Source organism: Periophthalmus magnuspinnatus, chromosome 10 (assembly GCF_009829125.3).
Source record: "Periophthalmus magnuspinnatus isolate fPerMag1 chromosome 10, fPerMag1.2.pri, whole genome shotgun sequence".
Classification (NCBI taxonomy): domain Eukaryota; kingdom Metazoa; phylum Chordata; class Actinopteri; order Gobiiformes; family Gobiidae; genus Periophthalmus; species Periophthalmus magnuspinnatus.
In genome coordinates, this window is record NC_047135.1 from 15764804 (window position 1) to 15786167 (window position 21364).

At 42.7% G+C, this 21364-nt stretch overlaps 1 protein-coding gene across 2 annotated transcripts in view; it reads right to left on the reverse strand.

The window, feature by feature from the left end:
* LOC117377899 (gamma-aminobutyric acid receptor subunit alpha-2-like) overlaps nucleotides 1-20763 on the reverse strand; it is a 41800-nt gene extending 21037 nt beyond the window's left edge. Inside the window, exons 1-6 of one of the 2 annotated variants that reach the window (XM_055224879.1) lie at nucleotides 20418-20763; nucleotides 19069-19144; nucleotides 18155-18258; nucleotides 11100-11167; nucleotides 8054-8274; nucleotides 5393-5475 (exon numbers count right to left, since the gene is read on the reverse strand). In XM_055224879.1, the coding sequence (XP_055080854.1) occupies nucleotides 5393-5475; nucleotides 8054-8274; nucleotides 11100-11167; nucleotides 18155-18258; nucleotides 19069-19136 (544 nt within the window). In that variant the 5' untranslated portion in view covers nucleotides 19137-19144; nucleotides 20418-20763. Of the gene's footprint in view, nucleotides 1-5392; nucleotides 5476-8053; nucleotides 8275-11099; nucleotides 11168-18154; nucleotides 18259-19068 lie in introns of both variants that reach the window. The other variant, XM_033974417.2, reaches the window with a different exon arrangement.
* Nucleotides 20764-21364: the final 601 nt, after the last annotated feature.

Here is a 21364-nt window from a genome sequence, read left to right on the forward strand (position 1 = left end):
GTGGTCCCCCTGAAGACAGTGACCATCCCAAGAATGGAGCACATTGCCACAACAATGGCCAGTTGCATGGACATCCTGTGGGTGAAAGAGCTGCACATGAGCCTGCAAGACTCTTTCTGGACTGATAGTGCCTCTGTGCTCAAGTACATCAAGAATGAAACATCTAGATTCAAAGTGTTTGTGGCCAATCGAGTCTCAGAGATCTTAAAATCATCTCAGTCTGATCAGTGGAGGTATGTGGATATGGCATCTAATCCGGCTGATGCAGCGTCCAGAGGTGTCAAGGTTGAGGCTTTTCTAAAAGACATGCTGTGGGTATCAGGAGCACCATTCATTTGCCAGCCAGAAACTGAACCCTGAGGGTTGGGAACATCTCTCTCAGGAAGATCCAGAGCTAAAAAAGATAACAGTGAATGCAGTGAACACAGAGGAAGATCCTACTACTCACCTGATCAACTATTTCTCCTCATGGATCCAACTGAAGAAGGCTGTGGGATGGTGGATGAAATATAAAGAATGGTTGTGGTCCTGCTTTAAAAGGAGAAAAGAACAGTCACCAACTTACACTCAAGGCACTGAAAAGCAGAGCTCGAAGACAGAGGAAGAAATGTGCATGTTCCAAGCTACAAAGGTCCAGAGGGGTATCCCTGTGGAAGTATTGATGAAGCTGAGGTGGCAATAATTCAGTTTTGCCAGAGAAAAAGGTTTCCAGAGGAGCCCTTGTGTTTGGAGAAGAGCCAAAACCTCAAGAAAAATAGTCAGCTGTATAAATTGTTTCCAAGGCTGGAAGATGGAATTTTACGTGTGGGTGGGCGTTTAAGCAAATCTTCATTGCCTCTCGAGTCCAAGGATCCCATCATACTGACAAAAGATCTCCACATTTCTACTCAAGGAGTGGGACATAGCGGTCACAACCACATGTTATTAAAGCTCAGAGAGAAATATTGGATAACTGGAGTCAGCACTGCTATAAGGAATGTTCTGTCCAAATGTACCACCTACAGGAGGCTTAACACTGCTCCAGTGCACCAGCAAATGGCCGACTTGTCCACAGAAAGATTCAAACTGGATGAGCCTCTGTTCAGTTGGAGTTGGGGTTGACTATTTTGGACCCTTTGAAGTGAGGAGCAGGAGGAGTACAGTGAAACGCTACGGTGTCATATTTACCTGTCTCGCTCTGAGAGCTATTCATATCGAGGTGGTACCTTCTCTGGATACTGACTCCTTCATAAATGCTCTGAGGTGCTTTATTGCAAGAAGAGGACAGGTCAGTGAGCAATGGGACGAATTTTGTGGGAGCAGATCATGGGCTAAAAACAACCATAGAGCAGTGGAACCAGGCATAGGTTCATGATGCGTTGCTTCAAAGGGGATCAAGTGGTCGTTCAATCCACCTGCTGGATCACATCATGGAGGACCGTGGGAGAGGCTGATCAGATCGGTGAGGAAGGTTTTCAACTCAACCCTCAAAGTTCAACATCTGGATGAGGAGGGCCTTAATACAGTTCTCTGTGAAGTCGAGGCCATCATAAACAGCCAGCCCTTATTGCCATCTGGAGAATTCCAAGCAGTAGACGTGTATGCGCAAAGGATATAGAAAGTACAGTACATGTCTGATCTTTTCTGGAAGTGCTGGACAAAGGAGTATCTACCTCTGTTACAGAAGCGACGGAGATGGACTGGAGTCCAGAAGAATCTTGTTACAGGAGATTCTAGACTAGTTCTGTTAAGGAAACCACCACCACCCTCAGCTGACAGTCCTACTCTGGCTGAGGACTTAAACCTCTTTTATGCCCGTTTTGACAGGAATAACACCGACCCTGTCCTGTCCCCTCTCCCCTCGACTGACCCTGCTCCAGTCCTGAGCACTCATGAGGTGAGATGTGTGTCCCGCAGCATCAACACCAGGAAGGCGGCCGAGCCAGATGGAGTACTGGGCCGGGTGCTAAAAGAATGTGCTGCAGAGCTGGCGGACGTCTTCACCTCTATATACAACACCTCACTGTCCTGTTCACTGGTTCCAGCTTGTTTCAAAGCAGCAACCATTGTCCCCATCCCAATACAGTCAAACGTCACATGTCTGAACGATTACAGACCTGTGGCACTCACTTCCATTCCCGCCAAATGCCTGGAGAGACTGGTCATAAAACACATCAAAGCCGCTTTGCCACCATTCCTGGATCCATACCAGTTTGCATACAGAGAGAACCGGTCAACTGAGGACGCCATAGCCATGGTGCTGCACACACTACTGGAGCACCTGGAGCACAAGAACACCTATGCTCAGCTCCTCTTTGTAGACTACAGTTTGGCTTTTAACACCATCCGGCCATACAAACTTCGGTCCAAACTCCACCAACTGGGACTCAACTCCTCTCTGTGCAACTGGACTGTGGATTTTCTCAACACCGGGAGAACACACCCCTCAAGGGTGTGTTCTGAGCCCTCTGCTATACACTCTCTTCACCCATGACTGTCTTTCCTTCTCTGCGTCCAACCTCATCGTTAAGTTCGCTGATGAGACCACAGTGCTCGGCCTTATATCCAACAATGATGAGGTTAACTACAGGAGGGAGGTGCAACACCTAGAGTCATGGTGCCACCACAATAACTTGCTTTTAAACACTAAAAAGACCAAGGAGATTGTTGTGGATTTCTGCAGAAAGTCACAACAACCACCTACCTCGCCTCATTGGCACCGAAGCGGTGGAGAGGGTGAGCAGTTTTAAATTCCTGGGGGTAACCGTGACTGAGGACCTGTCCTGGGGCGATCACATCACCTCAGCTGTACGGAAGGCCCAACAGCGCCTTTACTACCTGAGGAAATTGAGGAGTGCCCACATTCCCAGACCTCTGATGTTGAACTTTTATAACCGTGCCATCAGTAGCGTTCTGACGTATGGACTTTTAGTGTGGTTCTCCAACTGCACTAAGGCTGACCAGCAGGCACTCCAGCAGGTGGTGAAAGCAGCCGGTAGAATCATCAGAACGACTCTGCCAGAAATCAGCACCATCTACTCCACTCGCTGTCTGAGAAGAGTGCACAACATCCGGCAGGACCAACATCACCCTGCGCACCATCTTTTTCACTTGCTGCCCTCAGGGAGAAGGTACAGGTCCGTGAGGCTCCTGAACTCTGCCCCTCTCCCCTCTCGGCCCCTCTCGGCCCCTCTCGGCCCCTCTCGGCCCCTCTCGGCCCCTCTCGGCCCCTCTCGGCCCCTCTCGGCCCCTCTCGGCCCCCCTCTCACGGACAAAAACCACATCCAACTCTTAATAACACTGAACTGGTTGCATTGTTGCATTTTGTCATCATTCTCAGGTCCCTGTCTGTATGCCCCTGTTTTGTGCACCTTACTTGACACCATCATGCTGCTACAAGAACTGTCTCATGTTGTACTGAAGCCACACTGGGTCAGTGTTTACACTTGGGTTTAAGGGTTATTTATTATTTATGGGTTTGCACTTTATGGGATGCTCCAAACGTCGTTGTTCTTCTGTGACAATGACTACAAATAAATTGAATTGAACTGGTTAATGGACAGTACTGCATCCAGAAACTCGTGGATTATGGGACATATTTTGCAAACCTATCCAGATCAAAAATGCTTTCTCTGTCAAGCTCGCAAGACCAAGACCAGCTGCTTGGACAGACCCTTAAGTCTGTCTTTTGCTGGAGTTGGAGGAGGCAGCATAAGGACATTGCTGACCTCTATAGACTGCCTTTTCTGAACTTTGTTTCCTGGATTATTATTTGGACCACTAAGACTCTGGACTTTTGGGTCATAAGGGTGACCAGAAAAAGGATTATTGCCATTGGATCTATTCCTGGACTATTGATTACAACTGTTGTATTGGACTATGTTTATAATAATTTGTTGTGTCTCCTATTATGCTTATGAAATGTGAATTATTATGTTGGACCTAATAATTAGGGGCTGGTGTGCAGGAGACAGGTAGAGGGGTGCACGGTGTGTTTGCTGCATGTGTGCGTTTGATTGGTTGAGAGCCGAGGGGTTGGGACTCACATGGGCAAGTGCGCGTGCACGTATGTGTGGAAAGGTGGCACGCACCTGGGGAACCGTGTTGAGAGTCAGGGCTGGTAGCCATAATTTTTGTTGACCGCAAGTTTTATCTCCATTTACTTACGATACCATAGCCTGTTATGTCCACCTATGTACATCCATGTCCATTCTTTCTGCTGTGCTGCTGATAGCTTTGTGTGTCTGTGTGTTCACTAAAATAAATTGGCAACAAAACGCATATCGGATTTCAGAGTATTTGTCCGCAATAAACTCCCAGCGCGTCAGCTACAACCCTGGACCAACTCTGGCTCTCAACGCGGCCTCAAGGTTTTATGAGGGAGGCCGCAACAGGGTCTATTAAAATAATAAAATATTAAACTGTAGTGTGGATCTGCTCTTTTTTCTGCTGTTTTGTCTTTACACCCAGCATGCAGTTGGAACCTTTTAACAGATGTGCATGTCTCTACCTATCAGCACAAACAGATAAGTTTAATGTCATATTGTGGAACAGTCAAAGCAACAACAAGCATAAAGCACACTCCACCAGAAAGGTTCCACAGTGCAGCTTTAATCTTCTGATCTTTTTCCTCTTATATTTATGATATTTATTTTGAGCTGATGATGATTGCCTGAGTCCTTTTGGTTGGTCACTGAAGACAGAACGCTCCAACTCTTTGGCCTTTCCTGTCTCTCGTCTGAATTTAAATTTGGAGACTTTTTTAAATCATGAAAGATTGAAGAAATGTGATGATTCTCATTTTAGTTTCAGAAAAACACAGAGATTCCTGCTGTCAATCACAGAGGAGCAGACTCAGGAGTGGGGTTTAGCATAAACTGGGAAAAAACTGCTGGGGTTAGATAGTTTAGAATTCAAATAAAAACTAAACCTTGACTAATCCAGGACTAAACCAAGACTGAACAAGTAATAAACCAGGACTGAAGCAGGACTAAACAAGTACTAAACCAGGACTAAACCAGGACTAATCCAGGACTAAACCAGGACTAAACTAGGACTGAACAAGTATTAAACCAGAACTGAACCAGTACTAAACCAGGACTGAACCTGAACTAATCCAGGACTAAACCAGGACTGAACAAGTACTAAACCAGAAATGAACTAGGATTAAATCTGGATTTAGCGAAGACTAAAGCAGGAGTTAACAAAGACTAAACCAGGAGTATCCCTGGACTAAACAAGTTCTAAACCAGGACTAAAGAACTCAGTGTCTCTCTGTGTTTCTGTTTTACTCCTCTGGAAAAGGACTATCCTTGGTCTAACCAAGGACTAAGGTCCTTGGTCTTCATAAATCCTAAATCTAAACCTGAACCAACCCAAGAATATATTTATCTGACAGAGATGTTGTACGTACAGCTGCCAAATTTTAGGGGGCAGGAGTGGAAATCCATGGGGAAGTCCTCAAGGTGCATGGGGCACTCTGCATGAACCGTCAACCTGAAAAACACAATATCATGTGCAGGTTAATGCTGCGACCTAGTTGTCCTCGGAGGTTGGATTAAGTTTGAACTTTTAAATTTGCACTTTCATCTTGGAATTCCTACATGGAAACTCAGGCAACATTTCAAAACCCCAAGCTGGACACAAGTTGGCTGCTCCTCTTTCTGTTTGCATTTAAATGCTCTGTGCTGTCCACTACGTCCTGTTGTTACCTCTGTTGTTACAGCCATTGAGCCTCTGCAGTTATACAGTAAATGTGCTGTTATGCTCTGTTATGCTATCATCAAAAGCAGAAATTCACTCTCAAACGTTGCTTTACAACTTGCAGTTGTGACAAAAATGTCAGAGTTAATGTACTTAATTGGATCCGTATTTTAACTGATATCCTAGTTTGTACTCTGGATCATAATGGTACATGTAATATACTGCACATTGTTTGTCCGACTTGACAAGTGGAACACAGAAACAATGAGAAAATGTTGCTCCAAGCTCTGAGGATGAATGGAATGAGGAATTAGTCCTGGTTTAGTCCTAGTTCTGTCTGGGACTCTGGTCCTGGTTTAGACCTGGTTTAGTCGTGGTCCTTCATCATAGTATACAGTAGCATTCCATAGTCCTTGGTCCTTAGTAGCTTGTTGGGAATGGTCAAGTTGTGGTCTCTGCTCTCCTGTCTCTGGTCTTCTGTCTCTGGTCTGGTCTCTGGTCTCTGTTCTCTAGTCAGGTCTCTGATCTCTGGTCTGGTCTCTGGTCCAGTCATTTACCACTAAGAGTGCCTCCTTGCTGATAAAGAAGGCCATGACTGCTAATGGTACAGCACAGTGTTGTGTCCTATAAGGGTAACAAAGAATAAAACTACACAGGCTATCGTAGACTGTACTGAGAGGTTGGAGACAAGAGGATGTAGAATTTTGATATACGATATTGGCATAATCTAAAATAAGCAGAAGTAGTTGAAAATTTTTTCTTTTCCTGACAATAAAATTAAAGTAATTAATTGAGTAGTTAAGACTGTTTGCAGTATTGTGTATGTGAGCGTTAAAAAAGAGATTTGAATCCAACCAACGGCCAAGGTATTTGAACAAATTTAACTGGTGACAAATCTAGGAATTGAAGGTTAAGATTGGTTTTAGGTAAGTTACGTTTTTTCTTAAAAAACATAGAATAAAATTTGATTTTGTTGAGAAGTAGCTTATTGGGCAAGAGCCAATATTGAACTGAATCAAAGTAATTTCAAAAAGAATTGCAGATGACAGAAATATTAGGTTTAGAACTATAAATGACATCATTAATAAATATAGAAAAAAGTAGAGGGTCGAGCAAGGAACCCTGTGGAATGCCTTTGTATCTCTGAGATTAGACTGCCAGCCTCCAAAAACACACACTGGTGGCGGTGGGGCAAACAAGAGTTGAAATATAGTAGAGCAGATCTGGAAAGGCCAACACTATGCAATCTCTGCATATGAATCAAAGAACAAACGCAAAAGATCTTAAAATGTAAAGATACTGGTAAGAATGTTTCATTAGCCACAGTGAAGCGAGTACTGTACAGACATGGGCTGAAAGGCCACTCTACCATGAAGAAGCCATTACTCCAAAAGAAACATGAAAACGCCAGATTACAGTTTGCAAATGTAGACAGGGTCAAAGACCGTAATTTCTGGACACATGTCCTGTGGTCTGACAAAACTAAAATTGTTTGGCCATAATGGGCATTATTACATTTGGAGGAAAAAGGGGGAAGGAATAGATGGTATTACGAGGAAAGAACATTATATGGAAATATTGAAGCAGCATCTCAAGACATCAGCCAGAACGTTAAAGCTTGGGAACAAATGGGTGTTCCAAATGGACAATGACCTGAAGCATACTGCCAAACTGGTTACAAAGTGGCTTAAGGATAACAAAGTCAGTGTTTTGGAGTAGCCATCACAAATGATCTCAGTTCTATTGAAAATGTATTGCAGACCTGCAAAGGCATGGGTGGGCAAGGCTGCCTACAAACCTGGCTCAGTTACACTAGTTCTGTCAGGAGGAAGGGGCCAGAATTCCTGACAACTATTGTGAGAAGCTAGTGGAAGGATATCCAAAAGGTTTGACCCAAGTCATACAGTTTAAAGGCAATGGTACCAATACTGATGAAATGTATGTAAATTCTGACTTTGAAGAAAGTAATGAAAAAATGTGTGAAAATCCTTCTCTTATTATCCTGGCATGTAGCAAATAGAAATAATTTTGATAATTCTAACTGACCTAAAACAGAAAATGTTTAGTCTGATTTCACATCAGATCCTGAGAAAAAAAAGAGTATGTATCTGGTTTCAATTGTACCTCATGGTGTATACTAACATGTCATCATCTTTAATCTTGAGCAGCTTGTTGGGCATGGTCATGTTGTTGTCCTGGTTCAGTCCTGGGTTAGACCTGGTTTAATCCTGGTTTAGTCTTGGTTTAGTCCTGGTTCTTAACTTTAGTGTAAAGTAGCATTCCATTGTCCGTGATCCTCAGCAGCTTGTTGTGGTCTCTGGTTTCTGGTCTGGTCTCTGGTCTAATCTCTGGTCTGGTCTCTGGTTCTTACCTCATCGTGTACAGTAGCGTTCCATCATCCTTGATCCGGAGTAGCTTGTTGGGCATGGTCATATTGTGTGCCACAGACTTCTTGCCGTTATGGAAGAAGGTGTCTGGAGTCCAGATCTTGGAGGCCATCAGGTTATTCAGGGGGAGGATGTTCATGGGGCCATGGAACTTCAGACGCTCATCCTTCCAGCTCTGACGGAAAAACACATCTATGGTGTATTCCTAAAAGAGACCAGAGAGAAGAGAGAGGTACAGAGAGGTTTAGACCACACCAGAGACCACAGAGAAGAGAGAGATTTTTAGGGGAGGTTAGACCAGAGACAGAGACCAGACAGAGAGGGGAGCAACCTGTCAGGAGCAGTGAGCTATGGCCGTACAGCGCCCTCTCCAGATATTGAGCTAGTGTTGGTCAGGACTACCTTAGCTAGAGGATTTTACCTATTGTGCATGTTTTGGATTGATGGGGGAAAGCAGGGAGCCCAGAGGAAACCCCCCACACACAGGCAGAACATGCAAACTCCACACAGAAAGAGCCGGGCGACTACAGCACTGTGAACCTAGGTCTGGGTGGTCTGGTCTAACTTCATTTTCACAGACAAATCTGCTCCATATCTGTGTTTATAAACTTCTGAAACCTCCTCATGAAGAAACAAGAAAAGAACAGAGCCTTTATCTGTTCCACAGGGGAGAATAACCTATATTGCACCCCCACTTACTCTGATGTCTGTGATGTTAATGAGACTAGTGCCGTGCTAACATGACATGTGCCTGTGTTTCCATGGATACAGCTCACGATGAGATCAGACTTTTACTAATGAAGAAGAGGACCTGGTTAAAGCTTCATTCTGTCCTTTTCTCTCTGTAACCCTGTTCTAAAGTCATGAAATGTTCTGCAGTGGGGCTTTGACCCTCTTCTAATGTGAGGAAATGTTCTGCAGTGGGGATTTAACCCTGTTCTAATATAGTGCCCTCCTCAGAAACATCCCTGGAGTTGTATTTTGTTTCATTCACACATGTTTCAGTAATGTAAAAGTGGAAATAGAACTAAACCAAAATTGAACCAAGACTGACCAGGTTAAAACCAGGACTAAAGTAGGACTAAACCAAGACTATAAAGTAGGCTATTAAATGAAAACCAAACCAGATCTAAACCAGGTCTTCAGTTAGTCTATGTAAAACCCTGTATAAACCTGTCTCAGATCCGAGTTGGTCTTTGTGAAGTTAAACCTGTCATATTTGAACATGTTTATTTTGGTCTCAAACATTTGTGCAGAAGAAGGTTTGTCTCTTTGTGCAGAAAATAGAGCAGGCGTAACCGTGGTGACAGATAAGAGCAGAGTAACCACGGCGACAGATTACAACCAGGATCTGTGTAGGTTTGACACCAGGCTCTAAAATTAGATTCACGTCGCTATGGAGATGTGTGATATGCATTAAAATAAAAACATTATTTTCATTCTGTGTTGTGCAGATGAGGCTGAGTTCATATTTAAAGACACTGAAACTGGGACTAAACCAGGACTAGACCAAAACTAAACCAGGACTAGACCAGAACTAAACCAGGACTAATTCAGAACTAAATCTGAACTACAACAGGACTAAATTTAAACCTGGACTAACACAGGACTGAACTAAACCAGGACTAAACCAGAACTAGATCAAAGCTGAAATAGGACTAGACCAGAACTAAACCAGGACTAGAGCAGATCTAAAACAGGATTGAACTTAACCAGAACTAAATCAAATACAGAATGTTTTTCAATGTCTTTTTGTGCACAATAAACACAAGTAACAAGTTTAATGCCATACAGTGGAACATAAAGCAATAATATCTGAGTGAGGCAAGTAAAGCAGCCAACACACTCTCATCACACAATGTAACAAAGCCACTTCTCAGGACATTTATGCAGACAGAAGGTGTGACTTTACAGAGACATATACAGTAGGAAAAATAAATATTGTTACTCATTTAAAAAAAAGAATAAAGTTGGATAGTGCTAAAAAAAAAAAAAACAACGCTGCTCCACTACATCTGTGTTTGTTCTGCCATAGCGCTGTTTCTCTCTCGTATCATCATTTCGCTCCCTTTCTTCTCACTCACTGCACATTAGTTTCTCCCTTTTCATTTGTTTATAGCTTATATATATTCCTCCTCTCTATCTCCTCTCTCTCTACTCTCTCAGCTTCCTCTTTCCTTCCTCTCTCCTCTTTCCTGTTCTCTATTCTCTTCTTCCTCTACCTCTTCTCTCCTTTTCTTTTCTCCCTTCTCCCTCCCTCTTATCTCTCATGACCTTTCTCCACTTTTTTTCCTTCCTGTTTCCTTTTCCTTTTTTCCTTTTCCTCTCTCTCTCTGTTGTCAGATGATTTATGCCCAAACCAGCGGTGCCTCATTTACATCTGACAGATGCCCATGCTAACACGCTAACACACTAAGAAGCTAACACGCGAAGGGGGCTAATTGCTAACCACAGCGTCAATAGCTCAAAGAGAAAGGCGGAGACAATGAGAGAAAAAACACAAAGACCTGAGACCTTTAAGAGAAGAGGATGGGTGACCTGTGTGTCAGATGCCTTCCCTGTGTGTCAAATGCATTCTTCATGTGTCTTCATGGGGTCTTATTCTGAGTAAAAACCACTAACCCTGTTTAGACCTCTACAAACATGTTCTGAAATGTTCCTGTCTGTCAGATGCCCTTCCAGTGTGACAGATGCCCTCACTGTGTCTTATTCTGTCTAAAAGTGGTTAATCTTGTAGTAGACCTCTAACATGTTGCTGAAATGCATGGGATTCTAGCAATAGTAGTAGTAGAAGCAGTAGTTTAAAGTACTAGTTCACCTATGCTTCCACAGGACAATTTTCCATAAATATACAAAAATATTATTCAAAACTGTATGCAGCAGCTTGATAAACTGATGTAATGTGGGGGAGTGACTAATAGGCGAATATAGCATTTTCAAAACAATAAAAGCTAACATGTTGATATATATATGTTGTGTTTTAGCAGTTAATACCCCATAGAGGTGTAATATTTCCTCTTAGTTTCTTACCATGTCTGTGTCTGACACTGGCCCGAAGCTCGTAACATAAATATCCGTCTTCACCTCTGTCACTCGGTCTGAAAAAAACACAAAACAGAATTCAAGTTTTAGTGTGAGCCAAAAGTCAAATTCACAAATGACTTTTTTCCTGATCATTTCTATCGGTGACAAGGTCCATTGTCCTGCTATATTCTTCCAACCACACAACATCTGGGAGGACATCTGACACACAGGGATACATTAGGATGGAAGGGCATCTGACTCACAAGGATACGGGAGGATGGGAGGGCATCTGACACACAAGGATACGGCAGGATGGAAGGGCATCTAACACACAAGGATACAGGAGGATGGGAGGGCATCTGGGTTTCTGTTTATGGCTCATTACAGTAAAAATAAGCAGATGGAAATAAGAAGCGAAGCTCAAAACGTGATCAAAATCATCAGAGCTTGAAATACATGACCCCAGGGGGAGAGAAGGAAAGAGAGAGAGGGAAGAGAAAGAAGAACGAGAGAGAAAAGGGAATAGAGGGGAGAGATAGAAGAGGAAAGAGGGAGAGAAGAGGGAGGAAGAGAAAGAGAGAGACAGAGGGGTACAGATGAGAGCAATAAGGTGGGAGAAGAGAAAATCGGAGGGATAGAGAAGGAAATAGAGAAAGAAGAGGAGGTAGGAAAAGAGAGAGGGGGGATACAAAGGGAGAGAGAGGAAAAGAAAGGAGAAGTGATAAAGAGCGAAGGAGGAGGGGAGAGAGGGGTACAGTGGGAAAGACAGGAGATGAAGAAGTGTGGGGGAGATATGGGAGAGGAAGATTTTTTATTCTGTTACCAGACCTTTATTGTGTCTGTCAAAACATGTGCTATTTATGAGAAAGAGAGAGAGAGAGAGAGAAAGGAGAGAGTGAGGGAGGAAAAAGGATAGAGAGGGTGAGGGAGAAGGAAAGATAGAGGGGGAAAAGAGAGGAAAGAGGGGACATAAGAAAAGAAGGAGACAGAAGGAAAAAGGGAGAGGAGAAAACAGAAGGGAGAGTGAGAGGAGGTATAAGAGATGAGGGAGGAGGAGGTGTGGAGAGGGGGATGAAGAAGAGGAGAAGAGCAGAGGGAGAGACAGAGAAAGAAGAGCAAAAAGGAGAGGGGGGGATGATGATGAGAGGGAGGAGGTGAAGAAAGGGTGATGAAGAAGAAAGAGAGCAACCATAATAACACATCAGGTCACAGAGACGTTATGACCAAATGCTCAAAGAGAAAACTAAGGTAGAAATGACATGAGCTATAGGAGGATACAAGAAAGAAAAGAGGGAGAGAGGATGAGAAAGAAAGGAGGGGGGGGGGGAAGCATATGCACAGATCAGAATGTCCAGAGTCCAGTTTTCTCTGAGGTGAAAGGTACAGATGGAGCAAACCAACAGAGGAAGGAAGCCAGACAAATAGTGGTTTTCCTGTCTCCTCCTCTCGGTGAGGAGGTTGTGGGTTAGACTCTTGATCTGAGTGGAGTGGCAGAGTGGTTATCTGAGGTTGTGGGTTAGATCTCTGTGTGGAGGTTTCTCATGTTTAAATGCAAATATGGCCTTATGTTCATTGACCCATTTCCATGTTCTCATTTTCACAAACGCACTGAGGCTGTGAATGCAAGAGCTCTGAACCAGAAAAACAGTCAGATACACGTCCACGGATGTCTAATACGAGACAGAGAGAAAGCGATGGAGAGGGAAGAGAAAATATAGGAGTGAGGAAGAGAGAAAGCCATGATCTATGAACCATAAAATGTGCTTGGATGTCTGTCCAACTGCACCTGGAGCCAGATTTCACCAGAAATCTCCAAAAGTCAAATCCACATTTTTTTTTCCCCTGATCATTTTAATCAGTGACAAGGTCAATTCTCCTGTTTTATTTCTCCAACCACACCACAACATCTGGGAGGGCATCTGACGCACCACAGCATCTGCAGATTAACTGGAGACATTTGTCCTGAATACATCTCAGTCATACATTACAGGGATAAAGCAGGATGGGAGTGCATCTGACACACAGGGACACAGGAGGATGTGAGGACATCAGGAGCTTATGTCTTCTGTACATTTACTGAAGCATGCAGTGGGACGGTGGGGTTATAGGTTCCCTCGTGTCCAGTCCTGATTAAATCATGTTCGTGTGGTGGTACATTGCTGATGCATGCAGTGGGACAGTGGGGTTGTGGGTTTGATTCCCTCGTGTCCAGTCCCGATTAGAGCATGTTTGTGAGCTGAGGCGTGTTCTGTTAAATGTTTCATACATGTGTTTCACATGGACATGTTTTTATATGTTTTATAATGGGGCTGCAGGGTGCGTTCAAGTTCAGTGAAATAAAAACTAAAGGACATTTAAGCTTTAAAACATGTTATAGCAGAATTTCATCATCTAAAACGATCCAAATCCTCTGGGTTTTTAAAGTGTAGATTCAAATGCAGATGTTTGACTTGGTTTATGGCTAAAGTGCACCAATTATCAAGCTTTTAACCACATTATAAAGGTTTCTCATCATGTTTACAATTCCGGGTCAATTTGGAGAAATAGTTCTGTTCTGACCTCTCCAAATTAAAATGAAAATCATTATTGAACCCTCAGTAATATAGACACAAGTTTGGGGTCTTTGTGAAGGTAACACCCTATAGTTTTACCCACAGGTGTCACTTTGGAACACACATAAAAAATTAATTTTCTCATCCTTGCCTAAATTTTTTGTTGAAATGAAGGTGCAGATAGCTGCAGTAGGTACCTGGGGACAAAAATACACTATGTTTCAATTGAAATTATATGTTATTATAACACACAGCAAACTGAAAACACACTGCACATGATTATGGCTTCTCCCTGTTTCCTTCTTCCTGCTGTGTTCTGATGCCTCCTGTCTCTGCCAGCTCCAAGACAAGAGTTTCTCTAAAAGCAATTTGATGCATATAGGGATTTTACCCTTTGCTCTACAGTATCCTTTGCTCTAGAGAATTAACAAAGGCAATGTCCACAAAATGATGAAAAAATATCTTGCACCATTTTCTTGTTTTGTGCAAAACCTCATAATAGCCGATAAGCGCATCTGATAGGTCAACATCACCCATGTGCCTAAGGAAGAACACAAACACATTAGTAACTTCTCTATACTGTATTCTACCTGTGTACATTAAAGCATGCCAAACTATACATCGTCTTGTTCAGCTGTTCATTGGCTGTTAGTGTAAAGCATCAGTAATGCGTAATGTGTAGTAATTGGTTGATACAACATGAGAGCAAGCGTAAACATTCTACGATCTGATCTGCAAAACCAATGTTGATTGTCAAATTAGGTGTCTGAAGATAACATTTGGGTTTATCATTGGGCAGCACAGTTATCACTGTCTGAACTATATTCTGCCAGATATCAACAATAAACAAAGTCTGATCCATAACTCTCCACAGGAACGTGCCAGAGCACGCCTCACTCATGCGCATAGATGAGATGCTAATGTGTGCACATCTTATATTTTTTACCTACAATAATGCAAACTGCAGAATAAAACAACACCTTTCAAAAAATAGGCAAATGAAGTATAATTCATACAGCTGAACACAAATGTGCCAGAGTGCATGGTTCAAATGCGCACTATGTGCACAGAAGCAAAGCTAACAATTACACACAATATATTTTACCTACAATTATGTCAGTAGCAGAATAAACCACGCTTACTGATTGAGAACTGAATTCAATCCATTAAAAAAGGTCTTCTACTCCTAAGTCAACTGTGGAATCTTCACTCTTTGCCACGAACTGCTCCAGTCCAAGATGCTTCTAGTATGTTTGTACAAATATCCACAGTGTCCTCGATCGCGTACTGCCTTTGTTTTGTCGGTTTCGTCATGTTTAGAACGAAAAACTGTTGCAAAACAGCAGTGCGTAAAATATGCACGCATTACGCATGAAAGGGCATCGATTCACTTACTACCTTAACGCACTTGTCATGCTCCATCTGTTTGCGGAAAAGCATGGCATGCCATATATCGTTGTCTTCCACTTCTCTTTGGCTGTAAGGGGAAAATGTCACTAAAGGTGTGTAATGTAATTGGTTGATTCTACAAGGGGGAGAGTGGGGCGTAAACTGTCAGTCATCTGTAGCACTGATTTGCTGTCTGGGGCTTGGTCAACCTTGGTGTCAATCACAAGCTAACACATTTGTTTAGCACTAAGGAACAAAGTTGGCACTGTGAGAAGTGTATTATGCCTGAAATTGACAAAAGAAATGCAAAAAAGTGACGGAGCAATTTCACTTTCCTGCAACAGATTGGACATGGAGGATCTAACTTATTTTGTGAACATAATTTTTTCACTGGATTATGTTGTCTGGACCTGTACAAAACAAATGAGACCAACTTTCTGGGAATATGTTGACGTTTGACAGAACCAGAGCCCTCAAAAGTAAGTGAAATCCAAATCCAAATCATTGGCTTGTCTGTAAAAACAGCTTTCCTGTTAGCACTGTGGTGACAGCAAGTGAAAATGGCATTATTCGGAAAGACAAGGGCTGTAACTTTCATTTGATATGTAGATTACTTGTGTGGGTGATGCAGAATTATGTGTACATTGCTGTAAAGTTGTAAAGTAGGGACGATGGTCCGCGGGCGGGAAGTCGGAACATTAACAGGTTAAAGCAGACATATTGTGCTTGTCTCCTAGTTATAATCTATGACACCTGTGAATCATTATCTTATTATTTGGACATTTTAAATTACAATATTTATTTAAAACAACTTAATAAAAGAAAAGAAAACAAAAGAAAAAGAAAGCTGACATCTGCATTAGAAAACTGTGGTGCCCAATGGCAGCTGACGTTGCCATAAACGTCATCACAACAAAGCACTGCTTGCTGTCGGCCCCTGCTATGGATACCTGCACCTCACACTAGCAAGAACTGGATTTTTTTTTCCATTTGTTCCAATATGACTACACTGCTGAATTCACATGTATCACTGATTAAGAAAATACAATTGGAGAAGGAAGGAAGTACAGAGCAATGGGTGTATACCAAGGATGGTGAAAATGGGAGTAGATCAGCAAAATAGCATCTTGAAAGTAAGTAATTAAAGATGACTCAAACCAGCATAAATCATTCCGAATTCAAATTCAGAGTATAAATGAAAAACAAGTATGACATGGTTAAAAGCTCTGAAAAGTCCATTTTGCAGAATAGGTCTTCTTTAAAGGTGCACTATAAGCTTTATTCACACATAAGCCTTCAGTGCATATTCCCAATCATTTTATTAGGCAGAGAAAAATGTAAGGACCTTCTGTGGAATACTCTTGGCCAGACAACATCTCCCTGGAGACAAGAAAGTGTTGGACCCTCCACTTAAAAACTTAAAGTTGTATTTAGAATGATTCGTGCTGGTTTATTGTCTTACACTTGAGCCACTGAATTGTCTGAAAATTCCTGTTTTCACCTAACTGGACTAACATTGCTTTATATTCATATTGCATTGGGAGGGAGGAGGGAGGGCTAGTATCAAGAAGGCCTGTCATATTCAGATAAAAATAAAGTGGTGGTGATCCAGAAGTGGTCCTCTGTGTTTTAAAGTCCAACTCATTCTGATTATTTTAGCTCAGAGTTTCTGAGATACTGTTCAACCTCAGCAGCTCTTGTTTTAAGCCTGATTTAAGCCTGTCACCTCATTCTCACAGAGTGTCACCCTGTGTCTGTGACCTCTGTTTGATCTGCAGAGCACCCCCTGTGGTTTGCTCTTGTCTGTACACCTCTGACCCTGAGGACTGAGCCTTTACAGTTATGTCACCGCTTCACACACACACACACGAGTTATTACGAAACAGTTTAAACATGAGCACCTTTAGATTTGAGGTTCACATCTATGTTTGAAATGCCAGGGAGAATTCTGCACCCAATGCCACTTTCAGAATTATGTAACAGAGACATGCTTTTGGAATGAGTGAATCAGGGATTTGGCATGTCAAAAAAAGAAAAAACAATTATCAAAAGTTGACAGCAAAGATATGGACAAAAGCCCAATGGCCACTAAATATGGAACTCATATATGCACTTCATATTAAAGAGGGCCTACTATGCAAAATCAAGTTTTTGGAGTGTTCTACCATGTTATAAAGTTCTCTCATAATAAACATGAAGAGGTTTTAGATGTCATCCATGCATGTTTGAGTATTTTAGCAATCTCTCCCGGGCCCTATTCTGTACATGGCTCAGCCCACAAGCCTACGTCACCCATGCTATCACACAACAATTTTCCATAAATGTGCAGTAGTTTTATTAGCAGGATGCATGCTGATTGTGTTTTGATAGAGCTCTAAAGAGGGAGTGGCTACAGCTAAATAACAGAAACAAAATCCATTGAGTTCCTGGTCAAAACTGCAGAACTGACAGGCCCCTTTTCCAGAATGTTTTTTTTTTTTTTTTTTTTTTAATACTGTGTGACATTTTTAAACATTTGTGTGTGATTTTGAGGCTGCATAGTTCAAAGAAATGTGTTGTAAGTACAGAGCAGTGAGTGTTTTCTGAGCACTTCAGCTTCAAATGCAGGAAAATAAAGGATTACTTAAACATGTGTGAATCACTCTAAATACAACTCTGAGAAACATAGTGACATGGAAACACTGTGTTAACATATTTAAAAGTTCCTCATAGTGAAACATTAGCAACAGTAAAGCAGTGAGTCAAGCACTTGCCCTCCAACCACAGTCAGTATACAGCTAAAGTAACAAGTCAACAGTCTGTCAAATAGTAGCTGTAGTGACCTAACTTACCCAGTGTGCAGCCTGTCTCAGATGCATGTCTTCTACCAACAAGTCCAGAGTCCAGAAAAAATTGTGTTCCAAATTGTTTATTGACATCACGTTTAGCCATCCACAAATATACACAGATCCAGGACTCCATAGATAACAGTCAAAAGGCTGTATACCTGCACACTGCAACACTTTATATAGGGCAGCTAATTACATAACCCATAACACAGCTAGTAGTAGTAGTAGTAGTAGTAGTAGTAGTTACAGTAGTTGCAGTAGTGGTAGTACTGCAGTATTACAGAATTCTTACCTCCGAGTCCGGGCCTGAGGCGGTTGTCGTAGCCATCTAGGAGTCGATCTAAAATCCTGGTGAACAAAGTGATATTCAAGTCGTCCATAGCATTCACCACAAACCTGAAAATATAAGAGAAAGAGTCAGATGCCCTCCTATCCTCCTTTGTGTTAGATACCCTCCCATTCACCTGTATCAGTGTGTCAGATACCCTCCCATCCACCTGTACCCCTGTGTGTCAGATGTCCTCCCACCCTCCTGTACCCCTGTGTGTCAGATGCCCTCCCACCCTCCTGTACCCCTGTGTGTCAGATGCCCTCCCATCCTCCTGTACCCCTGTGTGTCAGATGCCCTCCCACCCTCCTGTACCCCTGTGTGTCAAATGCCCTCCACCCCTGATCTTGGGTCAGATTTGCAATTAATTGTGCCCTTTGTCATGCAAATGAGGTAGTCGAAGGAAGGAAACAAGAATTATCATAGACCGGGTTTAGATGTGATTTAAACCTGGTTTAGTCCTGGTTTAGACCCGGTTTAGTCCTGGTTCAGTCCTGGTTCAGAGCTGCTTTAGTCCTGGTTTAGTCCTGGTTCAGTCCTGGGTTAGACCTGGTTTAGTCCTGTTTTAGTCCAGGTTCAGTCCTGGGTTAGACCTGGTTTAGTCCTGGGGCAGATGAGATGATAAAAATAAAACATCTTCTCTTTGAAATGTAAATGTGAATTCTTATGTTTATGTTTGAGATAACTCTCTGACCCTCTTCTCTGCTCTTCTAACCCTCTCCTCTGGTCCTGAGACCCTTTCCTATGCTCCTCTGACCCCCTTTTGCTCCTCTGACCCTCCTCTCTACTCTTCTGTTCCTCTGACCCTCTTCTCCTCTCTGTGTGCATATATCAGTGTGTGTGTGCATATGTGTGAGTGTGTGAGTATTAGGACTCACCTGCTGGTCCACAGATGGGACAGAATGAAGCAGAAGAGAAGAACACACATGCACTGCTGCCCCCACATGTCTGCACCTGAGAGAGAGCGGGGAGGACAGCACATCTAAGGTAAGGTAGGTGAAGTGCATTGCCCAAGGGCACAACAACAACAACAACAACAAACTAGACGGGAGTGAAATTTGAACCACCTGAATCACATTTTAGCAGGACTAAACCAGGACTAAACCAGGACTAAACCAGGACTAAACCAGGACTAAACCAGCCCTAAATCATAACTGAACTAAGATTAAACCTGTTCTACATGTGGGCTAAACCAATACTAAAGCAAGAGTCAGGACTAAACCAGGACTAAACCAGTTGTAAACCAGGACTGAAACAGGACTAAACCAGAACTAATACAGGAATTAAACCAGACTAGCCCACATCTAAAACAAAATTAAGCAGATATATGGCAGTATAGAATTAAACCAGGAATAATCCTGGTTATATGGGAAACCAATACCAAAACAAGCACATCTAATCCAAGAATAAACCAGGACTAACCCCAGTCTAGACTAGAACTAAACCAGGACTAAGAATAAACCAGGACTAACCCAAGTCTAGACCAGAACTAAACCAGGACTAAAAATAAATTGGGACTAACAGTAGTTTAGACCAGAACTAAACCAGGACTATGAAAAAAACAAGATCACTATCAAAACAGGATATTGCAAAATATGAGCATCAGACACAGATTTTTGGTAGAATTCTCAGGGTTTTCTCAAACATGACGCTTCTGGACTTATTAACACTAGACTGTGTGAATTATAAAAATACAACATAACAGCTCGTGCACATCGCTCTACAATGTGATTAATGCTGAAGATTCATAAATTAATACATTTTGGTCGCAGCCAGATCAATGTCAGATTTTCACACACAGTTTAGTCTTTATTACACATATATGAGTAAACCACACAAGGCGATATAAAAGACGAGTCACTACACCACAAACGCAGGGATTCCCTTGGATCAAATTATCAACAAAATTGTGAACAAAAAAGCGAATGAAAAACGGTGAAACACGGAGCTGCGCTGTTTAGTATTCAGTGGCACGTCGCGCTGAGAAAAAATGTCACCCCCCAAAAAAGAGGCCATTTTCAAGACGCGCGAGACATTTGACGGTTTAGTCCGAAAAAACACAACCAAAAATGACCGAAACGAGCTTCAATCCGCACCTCATGACCGGCTCATAAACCTGTGAGTAACGGCTCCGCGTTTATTGATACAAACGCGCATATTTGTGTTATATTCATGTTGTTGGTGATGAAGATGTGGAGAGGAGACGTGGATTGGTGGATGCACTCACCTCACGTGCGTGGAGACGCTGCTACCTGGTGGAGAAGGGTCAGAGGGTTGTCGGTCCGATTCCGCTCGCGTCCAAAGCAAACGCGTCAGCGGCAGCGAAGGAAAGCGGCAAATAACGCGGCAAACAGCGCACAGAGATCATAGTCCCGTGGATCCACCGCGCGGCCGCCTCGTGCCAAAGAGCGCGACGGCTCCGGGCTCCATCGCGACGCCCGCGCACACAGAGAGAAACGGGGGATCAAACCAAAAAATGAAAGGAAGATGAATGAAAAGATGGAAAGTAAAAACAAAGAGGTTATGTTTTAGATGGTCTTGTGCATCCTCTGTCATCCGCGCGCGCTCGATACGATTTGTGATAAAGACGCGCAGAAAATGAAGCACATCTCCAAAGTACAAAGGGGGGGGGAGAGAGAGAGAGAGAGAGAGAGAGAGAGAGAGAGAGAGACGAGCAAGGGATGTTCAGGATAAAGATAGACAGTAAGAGATGGGAGCATAAAAAGAGAGTAAAAGAAGGGGGACACGAGTGTGTAAGGAGGAGAAAGAGAGAGAGCGCGCATCGGATGAGACCGGGAGCTGTATATGGGGTGATGGACTCGCTTCAGAGGAAGAGCGCGAGGGAATCAGGAGAGGAGGGAGAGGAGAGGGGGTGTTACGTTGAGGGAAGACCGGAGAAGAATGCTTTACGCAGGGGGAAACCGGGAGAAGCAACCGAGGAGAAGGAGAGGAGGAGTGCTTGGAATAACAGGAGACAGAGAGAAGGATCGTCCCTGGTTCACTGCAATGTGTGCAAGTGTATTTAATAATAGGACAGAGTCCCGAGTTTGAGAGGAATTCATTTCAAAATAAGTAAGGTTGAAACAAAAATAATGCAAAAACAATTTACAGTGACGATGATTTATTATAAGATTATTAGATTAGATTTTACATTTTTCATAGTTTTTGAGGGTG